The sequence below is a fragment of the Mangifera indica genome, chromosome 10 (assembly GCF_011075055.1).
Source record: "Mangifera indica cultivar Alphonso chromosome 10, CATAS_Mindica_2.1, whole genome shotgun sequence".
NCBI classification, from domain to species: domain Eukaryota; kingdom Viridiplantae; phylum Streptophyta; class Magnoliopsida; order Sapindales; family Anacardiaceae; genus Mangifera; species Mangifera indica.
In genome coordinates this window covers 2,162,490-2,177,828 of record NC_058146.1, presented here as the reverse complement: position 1 = coordinate 2,177,828, position 15,339 = coordinate 2,162,490, and the positions used below count along the sequence as shown (strand labels likewise).

The 15,339-nt window shown below is 34.8% G+C and overlaps 4 protein-coding genes across 12 annotated transcripts; 2 read left to right on the top strand and 2 right to left on the bottom strand.

The window, feature by feature from the left end:
* Positions 1-431: 431 nt before the first annotated feature.
* LOC123227267 (SUMO-conjugating enzyme UBC9-like) lies at positions 432-2,139 on the top strand. Of its 2 annotated transcripts, none has more exons than XM_044652002.1 (4): positions 432-1,223; positions 1,289-1,416; positions 1,518-1,622; positions 1,746-2,139. In XM_044652002.1, exons 1-4 carry the CDS (start codon positions 1,142-1,144, stop codon positions 1,887-1,889), a joined length of 459 nt encoding a protein of 152 aa, XP_044507937.1. In that variant the 5' UTR covers positions 432-1,141; the 3' UTR covers positions 1,890-2,139. The 2 variants fall into 2 exon arrangements, with proteins under 2 accessions (XP_044507937.1, XP_044507938.1); XM_044652003.1 differs by having other exon boundaries at positions 436-1,211.
* A 747-nt stretch (positions 2,140-2,886) lies between these two features.
* Positions 2,887-6,322, top strand: LOC123228250 (basic leucine zipper 23-like). 8 transcript variants are annotated; one of them, XR_006504653.1, is made up of 4 exons: positions 2,889-3,233; positions 3,764-4,724; positions 5,227-5,346; positions 5,815-6,322. XR_006504653.1 is itself a non-coding variant. In XM_044653592.1 (3 exons), exons 2-3 carry the CDS (start codon positions 3,941-3,943, stop codon positions 5,856-5,858), a joined length of 828 nt encoding a protein of 275 aa, XP_044509527.1. In that variant the 5' UTR covers positions 2,887-3,039; positions 3,919-3,940; the 3' UTR covers positions 5,859-6,322. The 8 variants fall into 8 exon arrangements, 7 of the variants coding, with proteins under 7 accessions (XP_044509527.1, XP_044509524.1, XP_044509523.1 ...); XM_044653592.1 differs by lacking the exon at positions 5,227-5,346 and having other exon boundaries at positions 2,887-3,039; positions 3,919-4,724; XM_044653589.1 differs by lacking the exon at positions 5,227-5,346 and having other exon boundaries at positions 2,887-3,233.
* A 667-nt stretch (positions 6,323-6,989) lies between these two features.
* LOC123228435 (WD-40 repeat-containing protein MSI3-like) lies at positions 6,990-11,525 on the bottom strand. Its single transcript, XM_044653864.1, has 6 exons — positions 11,101-11,525; positions 9,991-10,311; positions 9,743-9,886; positions 8,959-9,083; positions 8,016-8,111; positions 6,990-7,326 (listed from the first exon to the last, which is right to left on the bottom strand). The coding sequence occupies exons 1-6, from the start codon at positions 11,416-11,418 to the stop codon at positions 7,110-7,112; spliced, it is 1,221 nt and encodes a 406-aa protein (XP_044509799.1). The 5' UTR covers positions 11,419-11,525; the 3' UTR covers positions 6,990-7,109.
* A 1,732-nt stretch (positions 11,526-13,257) lies between these two features.
* On the bottom strand, positions 13,258-14,461 carry LOC123227214 (heavy metal-associated isoprenylated plant protein 26-like). The gene is made up of 2 exons (XM_044651918.1): positions 14,220-14,461; positions 13,258-13,830 (listed from the first exon to the last, which is right to left on the bottom strand). Exons 1-2 carry the CDS (start codon positions 14,298-14,300, stop codon positions 13,447-13,449), a joined length of 465 nt encoding a protein of 154 aa, XP_044507853.1. The 5' UTR covers positions 14,301-14,461; the 3' UTR covers positions 13,258-13,446.
* Positions 14,462-15,339: the final 878 nt, after the last annotated feature.

Here is a 15,339-nt window from a genome sequence, read left to right as displayed (position 1 = left end):
CAGAATGAATAATATCATCAAAAAATAATTCAAATTAAATTTGAGTTAAGTTGTCAAACTTAAATTTTAACTCGAATTTAGTTTGTATCAAATTGAATATCAATTTAAATTGAGCTAACTTAATTCAAGTGAACCTTTAGGGAAGAGATTGCGGATCTGTAAAACATTTTCGGATGCAAGATATTGTATTCACTTCCCTTTCTTTTTAAGAGTGAATTACATTTTTCCAACGGGAAGTTTGATATGCAAAAACAATTATTTACCTTGATGGTATAAATAGGAGTAATATTATGTGTTTATATTTTTGAGTATATAATTTTTAAGTTAAAATTGTTCAATCATATAATAATACCTCATTTATTTATTTAATTATATATTCAAAAAAGTTTAAAATAATTAATGTATTTGAGAGATGGAAAGGGATTTCTATGCTAAATATTAGTGGGAAAACGTCATTCACACTTTTTTTAAATCAATTATCTGTGATACCCTTTTGCATCCATCAGTTTCGTACCTTTACAAGATTCTCGAGAAATGGCCTGATCTAGCTAAATGGCTTGAGCACGAATATTTTTCTTTTTGGATTGTTGGTTGTGAAGTTGCTAAAAAGAGTGATTTTGCCTAAAGGTATTTTGCTGAAACTTAAGCCATTCAGCCAAAGTAAACCTTGATTTTAGAATCAGAATTATATCAAGAATCCAGTGTTTATATGATTGGTGTCTCATTACCAATCACTTTACACATGGCTTTATTGGTTATTTCTTTGTTGATTTAGCATCTTTGATATGCATGTTTGTGGAAAAAAATGGCTGACCCAGAAAGAGAGAACAGGAATGGGAATGAACTGACTTTCTTTCTATGGTCTGATGGACCTTGTAGCTGATAAAGAACTCCATGATTCTTTACTTGCTACCTTTTCGTTTCTCTGGAATTTATGCTGCGCCCACTTTCCTGAAAAGAATCGGTGGACCTCTGCAATTCACATTTATCTCCCTAACCAGCAGTTTCACCATTAAATACACCTCAATGCAGACTACCCTTTTGCAGTGCATGATTTGGTTCCTTTCTTTGACAATCCCATTCTCCCTCTTGAACCTCCAAATTTAAAGTCTCGGATAATCTTAACACTGTTATTGCTTTGATGGCATCAAAGAGAATTTTGAAGGAACTCAAGGACCTGCAGAGAGATCCACCAACTTCATGCAGTGCAGGCATGGAAACCTGTGAGATTCCGATTAAGCTTCATTATGACAACTAGCTAAGTATTTCTTAACATGCTTGATTTCAGGTCCCATGGCTGAGGATATGTTCCATTGGCAAGCAACCATCATTGGTCCAAATGATAGTCCCTATGCTGGAGGTGTTTTCCTTGTGGCAATCCACTTTCCACCTGATTATCCTTTCAAACCTCCAAAGGTCTTTTAAATCATACATTATGAAGTCTTTCTTGTTTCTGCTGATTTGATTATCTGTACAAAAATCACCCTGAGCTCTTCCTCTTAACGAATGCTCTGTAGGTTGCTTTCAAAACCAAAGTTTTCCATCCAAATATTAACAGCAACGGAAACATTTGCATGGACATACTTAAGGAACAATGGAGCCCTGCACTCACCATATCTAAGGTGATAACCCTGAAGAACTCTAGTTAGTAGCATAATTTATATTCATGTTTTATGTTTCACATATTCTGAGAATGTTCTATAAATTAAGTACCAGAAATCTGAAATATGGTAGTAATTCTGCAGGTATTGCTCTCAATATGTTCGCTACTAACAGACCCAAATCCTGATGATCCGCTTGTTCCTGAGATTGCTCATATATGCAAGAGTGACAAAGTCAAGTATGAATCAACAGCTCGGACCTGGACCCAGAAGTATGCCATGGGTTAGACCCTGATTTGCCAAAATTTTGCTATCGGTTAAACAGTCCCACAAACTTGCTCAGCCATTGATATGACTCAAGTTTGCTATTCTAGATACATTTATGAAGTTAGCAACTATGGTCAGGACCCGTAATCTTAGTCTTTTCAAGAATAAAATTCTAGACCACTTTGGTTTTCAAGTTTTGGTTGTGTACGTACAACGCCTGTAATAATCTATTATTTATTATTTAAAAAACATATCAATTTTTTTCTGAAAAGGGTATCTGCTTCTAAACTTCCAATGTTCATGTTCAAACTAAAGTTGTGCTACTTGCAAAAAAAAAAAATAAAAAGAGAGGGACCAACTCTTGGCCCTCGCGTATAAGATTAGATTCAAATCGAATTTATTTAAATTTAAATTTGAGTTCGAATTTGAACTTAATTCCAATAAACTTGAAACAAGCTACCCTTAAACAAACTCGAGCTCGAGCTTACGAGTTAAAAATTTTGATACAAAATAATATCATTTTGATCAATATATATTAAAACGATATCATTTTAATAACAAATTAGTTAAAAATTCGAATTCGAAATGAGTCAGGTTAAACTCAAACCAAGTTCGAGTTTAATTGTAATGAGCTCGAAGAATTTGACCCGAGCTCGAGCTCAGTTAGGCTCGAATCCAACATTGCTAGCACACATGGGATTCAATTAACATTTCGAGATATAAACTCAGGGTACTATACAAATCCACTTTTGAATTCACATATGATTTGTTATAGTATAATTGCATATTATTTTATAAGTAATATTATGTACATAATTTTTTGTACAAACAATAACATATTATTATATAATTACATAATTAAAAATTAAAGATAAAATAATATTTAATTATATAATAATATATTATTATTTATACATAAAATTATAAAAAAATTATACATATAATATTATTGGTATTTTATTTTTAATTCTAAACTATTTAATGACATTCCGAATAGCTTAAAGTTATAAATTACTTGAAGTATGCGTTCATCCAAGTAAATTTCGAGCTTTGCTTCCCCAAGTTTTGCTTTGGCTTGGCATGACTCCATGCCTTCTCTTTTGACATTTCAGCTCTCTTGTTCAGGCCAAATTAACCCCTTGCACTTGAAGATAAAACGACACCGCTCTTGGTATGATCAAAGATCATTTCCAGAGTCATCTGCATCCCTGCAAATAATATTCTTTTTGTTTACCAAAGCAATATTTTGTTACACTTGGCCTCTCAAGTGCCTAGAAATTGAGATTTGAAAGCAATAATAATAATAGACATTTTTTCTTTTGTTAAAAGTCTGAGAAACCAATCGCTCTCAGTCAGACTCAAATGGTTAGTCTATTTTGTTTTTTACCATCGAATGTTGTCATTGGTGTTTTTCTTGTTCTAATCTTTTCTTTGGGTTTTTTTTTTTTCTAGTGATTAATAATAATATATGTATCTCCCTTTATATGGAAACAAGTTTTTCACTTATTGTACTAACCATCTCTTGGTTTATAGGGTTTCAGTGTCGGATCAAACATGGTCATTTCATCGTTATTTTCATAAATCTTGAACCTTAATTGTATCGTGCAGTTCTAGTCATTTCAAGATTTGTTTTTTCTTGTTGTAAGTTCTGTGTTTTGTTTTTTACTGAATTTTGATTAGGTAGAAATCAAGTTGTTTTTTTTTTTTTTTTTATTATTATTATTTGTGATCTGAGATTTGAAATCTATTGTGGGTTGTGACTGAATTGGTTGATTTTGTTGTTTTTTTTTTTTTTTTTTGTGTGGTGTAGTTGCTTAGTAGCTGGGTTTTGATTGGTTAATTGTTTCGGTTGCTTAAACGTGTATTTTGGTGTGCTTATTTGTGTTTCTCTGTAGTTATGATACTGGGATTTGCTAAGAGTCATCGTCAACTTGAATTGAGTTCCTATTGTCATCTGGGTCATTTCCTGAATCACTGATATATCACTGTTTGGCTTCAAGTTATTGTGTGAGTGAAGTTCAAGAGCACTAATTTATCGTGATTTTGCTAGATTTATTTGCTTTGTACTTGAAATGGATGACGGGGAGCTTGATTTCTCACACCAAGAAGTATTTCAAAGTACAAACATGGGTGAGATTCCAGGCAGTTGCTCAGTGGATAGTTTGTTCGATGAACTTTTGAAGGATACTCATGCTTGCACTCACACACACACTTGCAACGCACCAGGACCTGATTCCTCCCATACACATACTTGTTTTCACGTACATACTAAAATTGTGGCTCCTCCTAGCGAGGACAAGGCATCAACTGATGACACTGCAGAATCTTCTGAAAAGAAATCAAAGAAGCGTCCCTTGGGTAATCGTGAAGCTGTTAGAAAGTACAGGGAGAAAAAAAAGGCACGGGCAGCATCATTGGAGGATGAGGTAGTGAGATTAAGGGCTGTGAATCAGCAATTATTGAAGAGGTTGCAGGGTCAGGCTGCAATGGAAGCGGAGATTGCGAGGCTTAAGTGTTTGCTTGTGGACATTCGGGGCAGGATTGAAGGGGAGATTGGATCCTTCCCTTATCAGAAACCAGTCAATAACATGAATATGACTAATCCTAATTTGAATGGCCCATATGTAATGAATCCATGTAATATGCAGTGTGATGATCAGGTTTATTGCCTTCACCCTGGACTGGAGACTAAAAGTGCAGAAGGCATGGCATTGAATGGGCAAGGCTACAATGGTTGTGAGTTTGAGAGCCTGCAATGTCTGGCAAATCAGAATTCAGGGATCAATGACCTTCCTGTTTGCGGGTGTAAGAACTTAACATCCAATGTTAATTCTTCTGGGACAACTAAGAGGAAAGGTGAAACTTAGATTGCCTTTTCATTTTGGATTTATCAGTAAGATTTTTAAAGAGCTGTTTCTGGGTTAATTTAGTACCTTATTATAAGACTTGCTTAACATTTTCTGTCAATGAATGTGATCTGGTATTTGTTGCTTGTCTCATTGTTGACTTGTATTTTAGTAATTGGGTCCTGCACTTTTTGGTAGCAATGATCTGTGAATCTGAAATTTCACCAACTAAATAGATTTTTTTTTTTGGTGGCATGTATGAAGATTCATGTTGGTAATGCTAGATGATTCTTTAGATTATGATACAATAGTTGATTAGTTGTAATGGAGTCTGCTAAGTGGCTAGAAACCTAGTTAGAATTTCTACGTTGTTGCTATGTTATGGTATAGCATTGAATAAAATTATCTTGATCGAAGCAATCTTATTGCTCATAGATTTAACGCTTGTGCAAACAAAGTTGTTATCCTCTTTATGTTATGATCTCTTATCATTATATTATTTATCCTTTTAGGGAGGGGCCATGCAGCAGCAACAGATTAATTGGCTGATCAGATGGCATTATCCTCATTCGCATGGGTACTATGTCTTACAATAAGTATCTTTGTCAAGCTGCAACATCAGCTTCTCTCAGGTTGCTTTGTGTTCTTTATTTTCTAATTCCTTTTTTTTTAATTTACCCATGGTTGGGTTCTTCAAGCTGGCATGTCTTGTTTATACTGTGCTCAGCTTTAGTTAGCTTTGCTGTTCTTCCTCGTTGCTTAGTTGGTTTATGGTTATGGTCCGAGTCTAGAAATGTTTTGTAAAGCAAGAAATGGATGGGTCTGTAGTAGACAAATCTTACAGCAAAGACTAAGATACTGATTTTCTATTTTCTACTAGACTCAGCTTGATTAAGTCTAATCCTCATTACACTCTATGTATGAGTATAATCTCAATAGTCTTATGTGCTAATTTATGTATTGCTCTGCTGATTCTTTTTAAACTGTGATTGATGCTAATGTGGAGTTTTTTCTTTCATTCCTTTTCCTTCATTAAAGTTTGGATGGCCTTTTCAAGTAGTCTTTCTAAGCTATACCAGTTCTTGATTGATGAATTACAGAATTTAGGGGAGGTGGGATGCCTTCTGATAGATGTTTTCCCTAGTATAAGGTGCGAAGAGGTGCATAAGAAATCTTACTCCTGCGGGCTTGCCCTTGGGATTTTTTCTTACTCTAGAGGATGCCTGCATTTTAATCTGGAAGGAAGCATCGATGCAACTGGCTTGTGAAGTTAGTAATGGGAGCTTCGCACTATAACTTGGGCACAAAGGGGGAGAATAATATTTTTTGTGTTGCCATTCCTTGGCTGTCACTGTTCACCACCAAAATAAGTGTTTCAGATGGAAAACTTGCTGAATAGATCTTGAATTTGTCTTTGGGCATTTGCCTATATTACAATTCTTGTATTAGTTCTCTTTTATAGCTCTTGTATTAAGTGAAAATCTTTTGTTAGATATTGCCATCTTGATCAGAAGATGATTTTCAATATTGAAGTCTTGGGAATCCGGATACTGCTGATTCTGAAACATTACAGCAATCCCATTCCCATCTTATTAGGCTTTTGATTAATTTCTTCTTCTATCACAGTTTAGTCTGTGTTTACAGAAGTACAATCAGAGTCCTACCTCATTGTTGCTTTTGGTTTGAAGAATCACTCTCATCTTGACAGTGCCTCTATGATATGAATCTATGCACTAAATGTCTCTAAAACCAAATTATGTGTATCTATTTTAAATACATAAATAGATACACACTTGATATATATTATTATATAATTTATCATTTTGAATTAAGAAATAATTTCTAATCACGTGATAACATACATAAATATGTATTTAAAGTGAAAATACATAATTTTGACCATTAAATTTAGGAGAAATTAATAGTGAGTTGCCATTGTTGAAATATAACCGCTTTTTTAGGTTCATTAAGTCAATCCTGGAATACCACTAACAATCTCCTTTTTCTACTGTGGCGTAAGCATGGGAAAATTCTACACCGACTGCTTTCTGTCAGTGTTAAATAGTCAGATTCCTCCAGGCGTGCTAACCTGACACGATAATAAGAGGGACCATAGAAAGATGCCTAGGTACCATAACGGAAAATCCCGGAATTTAATTAGTCTAACAAGGCAACCACAAGATACTTCAGTGCTTTTCAATGTGGGCCTACCCTCCTTAAAGCTACATATATCATCACTACGATTGTGTCAAAATCACCATATAGAAAGCAAACATGAAAAATAATCACACAAGTGACAAGTTGTCATAAACTTGATTTAATGAGTTAAGGTTTTGATCCAGTTGCAGAAATAAAGTATTACAAGACCGCCTGCTAACACGGGCCAGATCCTTGTCTAGTTCTCAGCACCTTGCAAGTCATCGTCATCACGATAAATGCTCTCAGCCATTTGCCAGACCTGAACAGTATTATCATCAGCTACACTGGAAATTACCCAGGACTCATTTTTGTTCCATGAAAAATCTGATATTTTGGCCTTGTGGCCGCCATGAGAAAATAGTAGCTCAGGAGGACCATCCTCAGCATCTAACTCTAGTTGCTCATCCCCTATCCTGAAGCATCAATCACTTTGAGATCAATTTCCACTTCCCAGGAAGGAGATATTCATATTCCATTCATAAAAAGTTTGTTGTTGAATATAATCAAATTAAAAATGAGTAAGAGGTCTACAGCAGCATTAGGGAAAATAAATTCTCTATAGATCTTAACATTGCATGAGACCATTCGCAGAGATAATAATCAAGACAGACAAGTAGCCAAGCTTGATTCATAAAATTATAACCATGACAACACAAAACAACAATTTCGATTAATGCAGTTTATTTTATTATATATACAGGACGAAGTCAAGTGACTCTAAATAATAGAATAAACAAGAAACTTCTATCATAAATTTTGCATCTTCCAAAGAATAGGAATTTGGGACGTATAGGATCAAAATGTTTTACATATTACTGTCCAACCACAAGAAAATTGCTTAACAATTAAGTTCAGCAACTGCTACTGATATTTGTTTACTTGGCCATCTTCAGTAATGTTACGGATAGTAGAAAAAATCTTAATCCTCTTTTCAATCACAAAAATTAAAATTATTTCTTTTTGTCTTTTTAACCTCTATGGGAATCAAGTGAAGCATTCAAGAAGAGGAAACAAAAAATTATATTAAAAGAAACTTATGATATAAGAGAAAGAAAATTTTGCAATTGAAGACACTAATAGCATACAAAACAGTGAGAAATACCTGTTAAGGTCCCAAACCATCAACCGTCTGTCATCAGCAGAAGAAGCCAGCACTGTTTCATGATTAGGATCCCATTCCACCTGGAACACCTCTTCTCTATAACAAACAAATGCAGCATGAGGAATGCCTTAATTTGATATTAAGTATACTTCAAAAAAAAAAAAACTGATTTGAGCCAATTTTTGCTGATATACCAAAAAACACAACAAACACTGTTACATTTTCAGAAAGAAGTTAAAGCAAGGCTGAAAAATGGGAATCACATAATGCATCAAAGCATGCCAAAGAGCACTACACCCCCAAAATTAACTTTTTTCTTAATTATACTGGACTTAGCTACAGCTACAGGTATATTCTCAAGAACTGTGGTATATCCAACCAAATCATTTTGAGTAAATTGCAATCTCTAACTGTAATCTCTTCAATGAAACAAAGTTAATGTTTTCTTTCAACAAATAGCACCATAAACAGGCAAGTTTACTGATACTGTTCTGTTTAATGAAAAATCGCATTAATTCCATTACCTTTGCTTTATGAGTACAACAAACTAACAATTCATGGACCAAGATGACAAAAAGGAGAGACTAATATTTAGAAATGTATTTGATGCAGGCTAATCACCAAAATTATTGATCTATCAGGTATGTCTACCCTTTCATTATATACCTGTAACTCAATCAAATAACTTATTATGAACTTAAGGTGCAGCTAGAACTGAAGGTCAATTCAGCCTCAAATGGATCCAAATGTTCATTAATTAAACCAGTATTTGCAGGCATACAAAACCGTCAAGTGATGCAAGCAAAATTAAGAGACAATGGTTTCATTATACTACAAGGGGGTAATTTGGACATATCAGATTCTTGAAGCCAAGTCATGACATCAACATAATTATCACATCTAGAAGCTACAATGAAATTTATCAGACAGGCAAAGGACATACGTGTGGCTGCTTAGCACATGCAATGGTACAGTCAGCTTCCGCATATCAAATAAACAAACAGTAGTGTCTGAAGAAGCTGTTGCTAACACCCATTCATTGTATGGATTAAATGATAGATAGTTAACCTGGGACATTAGAGGGGAAAAAAAATGGAAGTTGTTAGAAATAAACTACTGAATACTTGGTAAAAATAAAAGATTACATGAAGAAAGAGGTAGAGAACAACCATCATACTTTTAGATAACAAAGATGAAACCAAAAGCAATTCTAGTACACACCGATACAGTCAATTAGTTCCAAAACAAACTAAATATGCAGGGTATAGATTCCAATAACCAGTATAAATGCCATCACAATCCATTATAATCTTGCTCAGAATCTCCATTATTCATTATCCAGTTTTTCGAAGATGCTCCTAGAATACCTTAAAGGGCTAAGTAGGAAGGAGGGAAAAGCCACCACTTTGTTAATTCTTGAGAAAAACTTATGCATATGGATTCTTACCCCATTTCTACATGCCCAATTCTTTTAATGGAAAACGTTCAACCACAAAATTTCAGGTATTTCAAGTGCCGGTCACATTGACCAGTGCTTCCATTATTTTCTTCAAGGCATACTTTGGACCAAATAACAAAACAGATTCACCACATAAGTTTCAATAAGCACCAACTAGAAAGGTCAAGTACAAAATGATATTCCAAGCATAAAGAACATAAGGTGAAATTTTTGAACAAACCAAGAAAATAAACAAAATATATATGTAACAACTTCAATATTGCTTCACCTCTTTCTCATGAGCTTTTATGCGCTGCTGAGTTTGATTTGTACGCAAGTCCCAGATCATTAACTGACAATCATCACCTGCTGACCCAAATAGGTTTTCATTTTTCAAATGCCACGAAACATCTTCAACAACACTTTCATGAGCCTGGAAGGAAATGTCAACAAGCACCATTAGAAACATCAAATACAGCATTATACATAAATCTTATTACATTGCACCAACAAACAAAATGGAAATCTAGATATTACCTCATATATATGCAAAGCATCAAGCACCTTATCCTGAGCCAAAGCAGACACATCCCACAAACATATCTTATGATCATGAGAACCACTCACAAGATAACCTTCCTTAAAAGGACTCCAAGACAGCCCATAACCTTCCTTGTCATGACCCCGCAACCTTAGATCAGGCTCACAACCATCTTGCTTCTTTTCTGCCTGCTTGTTACAATCAAACAAGTAGACTTCACAACTGCTAGTCTTGGCACCAATGAGATTGGGGTTCTGTGACATACACCGTGCTCTATTTACTTCCCCATCAACACGTATCTTCTGTGATATCTCCACCTATCCAACCAAACATTTTCCCGTAGAAAGTCCAGTTAAGTGATTTATTTACTTTTTTCTGAAAACATCTTACCACAAATGTGAAATAGACATTATACTGGTTGCAACTTACAGCATTTAATCATTTTAGCCAATAATTTCAATGAGAAAGTAACATCCACAAGATAGCATATTCCTTAACATTAGTGCCTTTAACAGGTGACATTTAAGCTAGTAGTTTCATCAAGCACTCATCATCCTAAAAAATTTGCTCAAAGACAAAAACAAATGAGTAGAGCCATTGCACTTGTAGAAACATTATCCGCACTTAACAAAGCACACACAGTTAAGATTTTAAATTGATTTTCCTATTAATTCTCAACAAATTTTCTTTTTCTAATTATTACTATTATTATACTTATCATTAAATCTACCAAAATTGTGTTGGAATTATAAGAATACATATAACAAAGTTTAACTTTAAAAAAATTTAACCGTGTGATCTTAGAAAATGGGAGAAAGGAACACTAAAAAATAGCTCCACCCCAAACAAACACAGGCTAATAATTTCATCAAACAGTTAATGCCCACAAATCCAAAAAATCATTTAAAAAACTAAATCAACGAAAAAACTTTTAATTTTTCCATCAACTTCAATCAGCATTGACTATTCTATACACCCAACAAAACCTTTTTTAAAAACAACAGAAAATTTTTAATAACATCAGCAAGACATTCCATCGAACAGATTGGTACCCATAACAAAATTACTACAAGTAAAACCAAAGTAAACATAAATAAATAAATCACCTTGGGAATAACGGGATTTTCAGTTTTTCCATCGATGTTAGATTCAGACTCCTTTGTGGGAAGCACAGCGTCGGCAATCATGAGAAAGTTCGGGTTATCATCGGATGTGTGGGTTCCGAGCACAAGCTTGTGTACTATGAAGGTGGGGTCCGCCGGATACGGTTGCGGAGACGAAGATGGTACCCAGTGAACGGTCAGTGACGGCCACTCCAACGGGTGAGAGACGATCAGATCGTACAAAAACGGCGTGTTCTTCTTCCACACAGAGAACTCCTCCTCCACCTGATCCAAGCTCGCGTCTTGCTCGTCCGCTGCCATTGTTGTAGTTTCTGTCAGTATTCTTTCTCCCGCCAATATTACCGTTTTCCCGCCAAAATGGTCTGCTGGTGAAGAGTGAAGATGAGGGTTTAGACTCCAGAGAAAGTAAAGGTCTTTCGGAATTTATATACAAAAGGAGGAGATGTGAAATGGCCCAAATGAAGGCCATTGTTCAACCAACAAGGCCCATTAGATTTTAGTAGGATCTCGATTTTGGAAGCCCAGAAAAGTCCGTGACAAGGCCCATTAGATTTTATTACCAAAATTTACTTCCCAAGTCACTATTTCATGTAAAAGTAACGTTACACGTACAACTTTATATATAAACAATGATGTGTTATTATATAATTAGATAATTAAAAATTAAAAATAAACCAACCTTCAATCACAAAGTGACATGTCATTTTTTATACATAAAATTGTGTATATAGTTTTATTATTCATGCAAATTATCTCACCCCCACATTACTTCTTGGAAAAAAAAAATTAATTTTTTTACGTCATAAATAAATGTCACGCATTATTGATTTAAAATGATTATTATTACAATAATGTGAAACTATTCCATTTTAATTTACTTAGTTTAGCCATAAAATTAGATGCCCCAATTTTGAGTACTTAATTACATGTTCAGATGATAAATTATTATGTGATTGAGTGATTTTAAATATTATAAAATAATATTTAATTACATGATAATACATCATTTGAATACTTAAAATTGGATGCACATTTGATTGATCTTAATTTATAAACAAGTGACCAAAAAGTCCAAAGTTATGGACGAATTGGTTGCATAAATGGTGTTTTGGCATTGATTCCTTAAAATGGATCCTCTGAATCTTAAAAGTATTTTCCCAAATTTTATGTGCATCTAGTTTTGATTTTTGAGTATATAATTAAATATGTGTTATCATGCGATTAAGTGATTTTGAATTAAAGATAAAATATTATCTAATTATATAAAGTTTATCTGAATACCCAATCAGGTAATCAAAACTAGGTACAAGGGACATTGAATGTCACAATTATGTATACTAGTTTTCTTATTTTTTTCTAAATAAGTCGGATGGGATGGGATATACCTTGTAAACAAAGGCATGATTTGAAAATGGCAAATTGACAGCCTAGGAATTCGATTTCCCGGAAAGCAATTCCTGGAATGGAAACCCAAAGGATTAGGCAGGCAGGATGGACATGGATGGGTAGCCATTGCTCTATTACAAGTATATCCTGTTCTTGTTGTAATTATCATGCAACACCACCTTTCAAGTCAACATAAACCTCTTTCAGTCGCAAATGACTGAATTATGTATGGCTGTGATCTGTCTAGTCTCCAGAAATGCTTCAATTTTAAATGATTCATACATATTCACTTGTTGGATCTCCATCATCTCCTCACCTTCACTGCACATGGGTGATGATTTTTGTGAGTTCACATTCAATTCAAGAACCAACTCACTGTCTGCCTCTTCATGCTAATAAAAGCTGTAGACCAACTGCCCATTATGATGCCCCACTACTACCATTTCGTTTTCAACTGATTCTTTTTCTCATTCATTAGAAGATCATTTTCTTCCCTTTATGAAACTTTCCGTATCATTCTCCCTTCTTTCCTCCTATTCCATTTCCCTTTTCTCTGTTTCCATTGTATACAACACAGTGCAATAGAATATTTGCTAGATCTCAATTGCTTTTACAGCAAAAACACTTTTGCTCAGTGCTCCTCTTAGAATGGGCAAGTTCAATAATTTTGCTCACTTAAGTGTCAAAGGTGAGACTGACTACGTGTTTGAAACATGCAAACCTTGATACAATTCACCTATTTGATATGATCAATGGTCGTGAGAAAAGTACTTATAAGAAAAACTACATTGCGATACAAGTTACAACCAATCAAAATCAATCTCATATAGTGTTGACAGTTGAATATAAAACCGAAGAAATAAACAGTTTTGATCTTTTTCCACAACATATTTTCCATTAAACCATGAAGCAACTAGCAGCACACAAAATGAACGGTGATGATCACATGATGGCGCAGGCCTGAGGGTTCTCATCACTGAAGGCAGTGGTGTACCTAACTTCAGTGGAACTGGCACGTGCCAGATGGGACATCTGCGGGTCATCCACTCGTCGCACGTACCCACTTGGAGCCTTCTTGTCATACACCCCTGGAGCATATGGGTGAGCTACCACATCGTATGGAACGTATGGCCAGAGCTCTGCTTTCTTCCCTGTACGATATGCGACACGTGCCACTACCTTAGAGGGCTCTACATATCCGACGACAGTCACCTTGTTGGCTTTCCGCTCCACGTCCACTTGCTTCACTCCTTTCATCCCCTCCAGTGCCCGCTTTACCTTGCGCTCGCATCCTTCGCAGTCTATACGTACTTTGATCTCCACCGTCTGTTCAGAGAAATCAATAAAATCAGACTAACTGTGTTTTACATGGCAACATGCTATTGGCTGTACGTGTAGAATACTTATGATCCGAAAATGGCAGTTTATGTACGGGAAAACAGATACAAAACTTGAAAAACCTGATGAGAAAAAACTGTCTTTTGAATAAATAAAGAAAAGAAAAGCCAGCCAAACATTGCCTTGGACACTTCTCATAAAAAAAAATTGAACTTGAAGAACAAGTTCTGTGTTTTATCCTAAATTAAATCTTAGTATATTTTCTCACTTGAACTCAACATAAGAACATATATTAAACTGCCTCGTTTCGTAAATCTAATGATCTACAATAGAATAAGCAATTTTTTAAAGCCATGAAGAAGAGGGTTGAAAAATACCTGCAACTGCTTGCGTTTCTTGAGCTTGGAGCTGCCATGTGAGCAGTCAAAGAGACGGGGAAAATGATCAAGAGCACCCATTTTTTCTTCTCTCTGTTATCGATACAATACAAGCCAAAGGCAGACGCTACAAAGAAATAGAATGATCAATTATGAGCTTCTTTCTATAAAGAAAAGAACCAGGAACCAAATAATCTCAGAAGTGCCTTCGTTAAAAGCAGTACCAGGCAATAATAGCATCATTGAACCAAAGGGTCCTCACTATATATAAGCATGACCTCTTCCTGGTCTTCATGGAAATCTGGGCCGTCTATTTTTTAAATTTACCCAACTCTTTGACTGACACATGTCCTATACAGTTTGGGTTTTCAGAGAATCGATAAAAAAGATAATAAAATAACACGGTATGGTCTCCACCGTCCCGAGTAGGTCCCTTCTTAATTTCGCGCCAAACGAGAAGTGCGTTCACGTCACGTGCCAAAGTATAAAATAATTTCTCCCGTTTAACGGTTATATTAATAAGAGTAGATGAGTGCCGTTTTACAAAAGTAGCTAACACAAATTAATTATTGTGATAAATTATATAAAAATTTTAATCTTAAATTTGATTATATATAATTTTTATGATAAAAAATAAATATGACGTTTGCTGGGTTGTTCCGTGGTGGAGCGTAGGTTTGGTGTCGGGTAATTGATGATAGGTAGGTCCCACCCAATCAAATTTCAGATCTGAGATGGGAAAAGGGAGAAAATGAGTTTTCAAGTGTGGCTTAAAAGTCCAACAACAAAAATCTCCACCGGTTAAAACCAGTATAGTGTACCTAAACTAACCCATGTAATAATTAAAATATCAATGGCTATTTGTGAGAGCCATACCCAGCCTGACTGGTGTCAGAAGAATCCTCGGGCCTATCTATGGGATTCATGGCCATGAGCCACATTTGAGGTATAGGTGAAGGATGGCTTATGGCCATCTACCACGAATGAGGTAGATGCTACCTAAGTTGGGTTTAAATTAGATATAAATAAAAAATAATTTTATTTAGATTTAATTTAAATTTATTAAATTAAATTTAAGAATAATTTGAATTTAATTTAAATAAAAAATTGTTCGATTTTG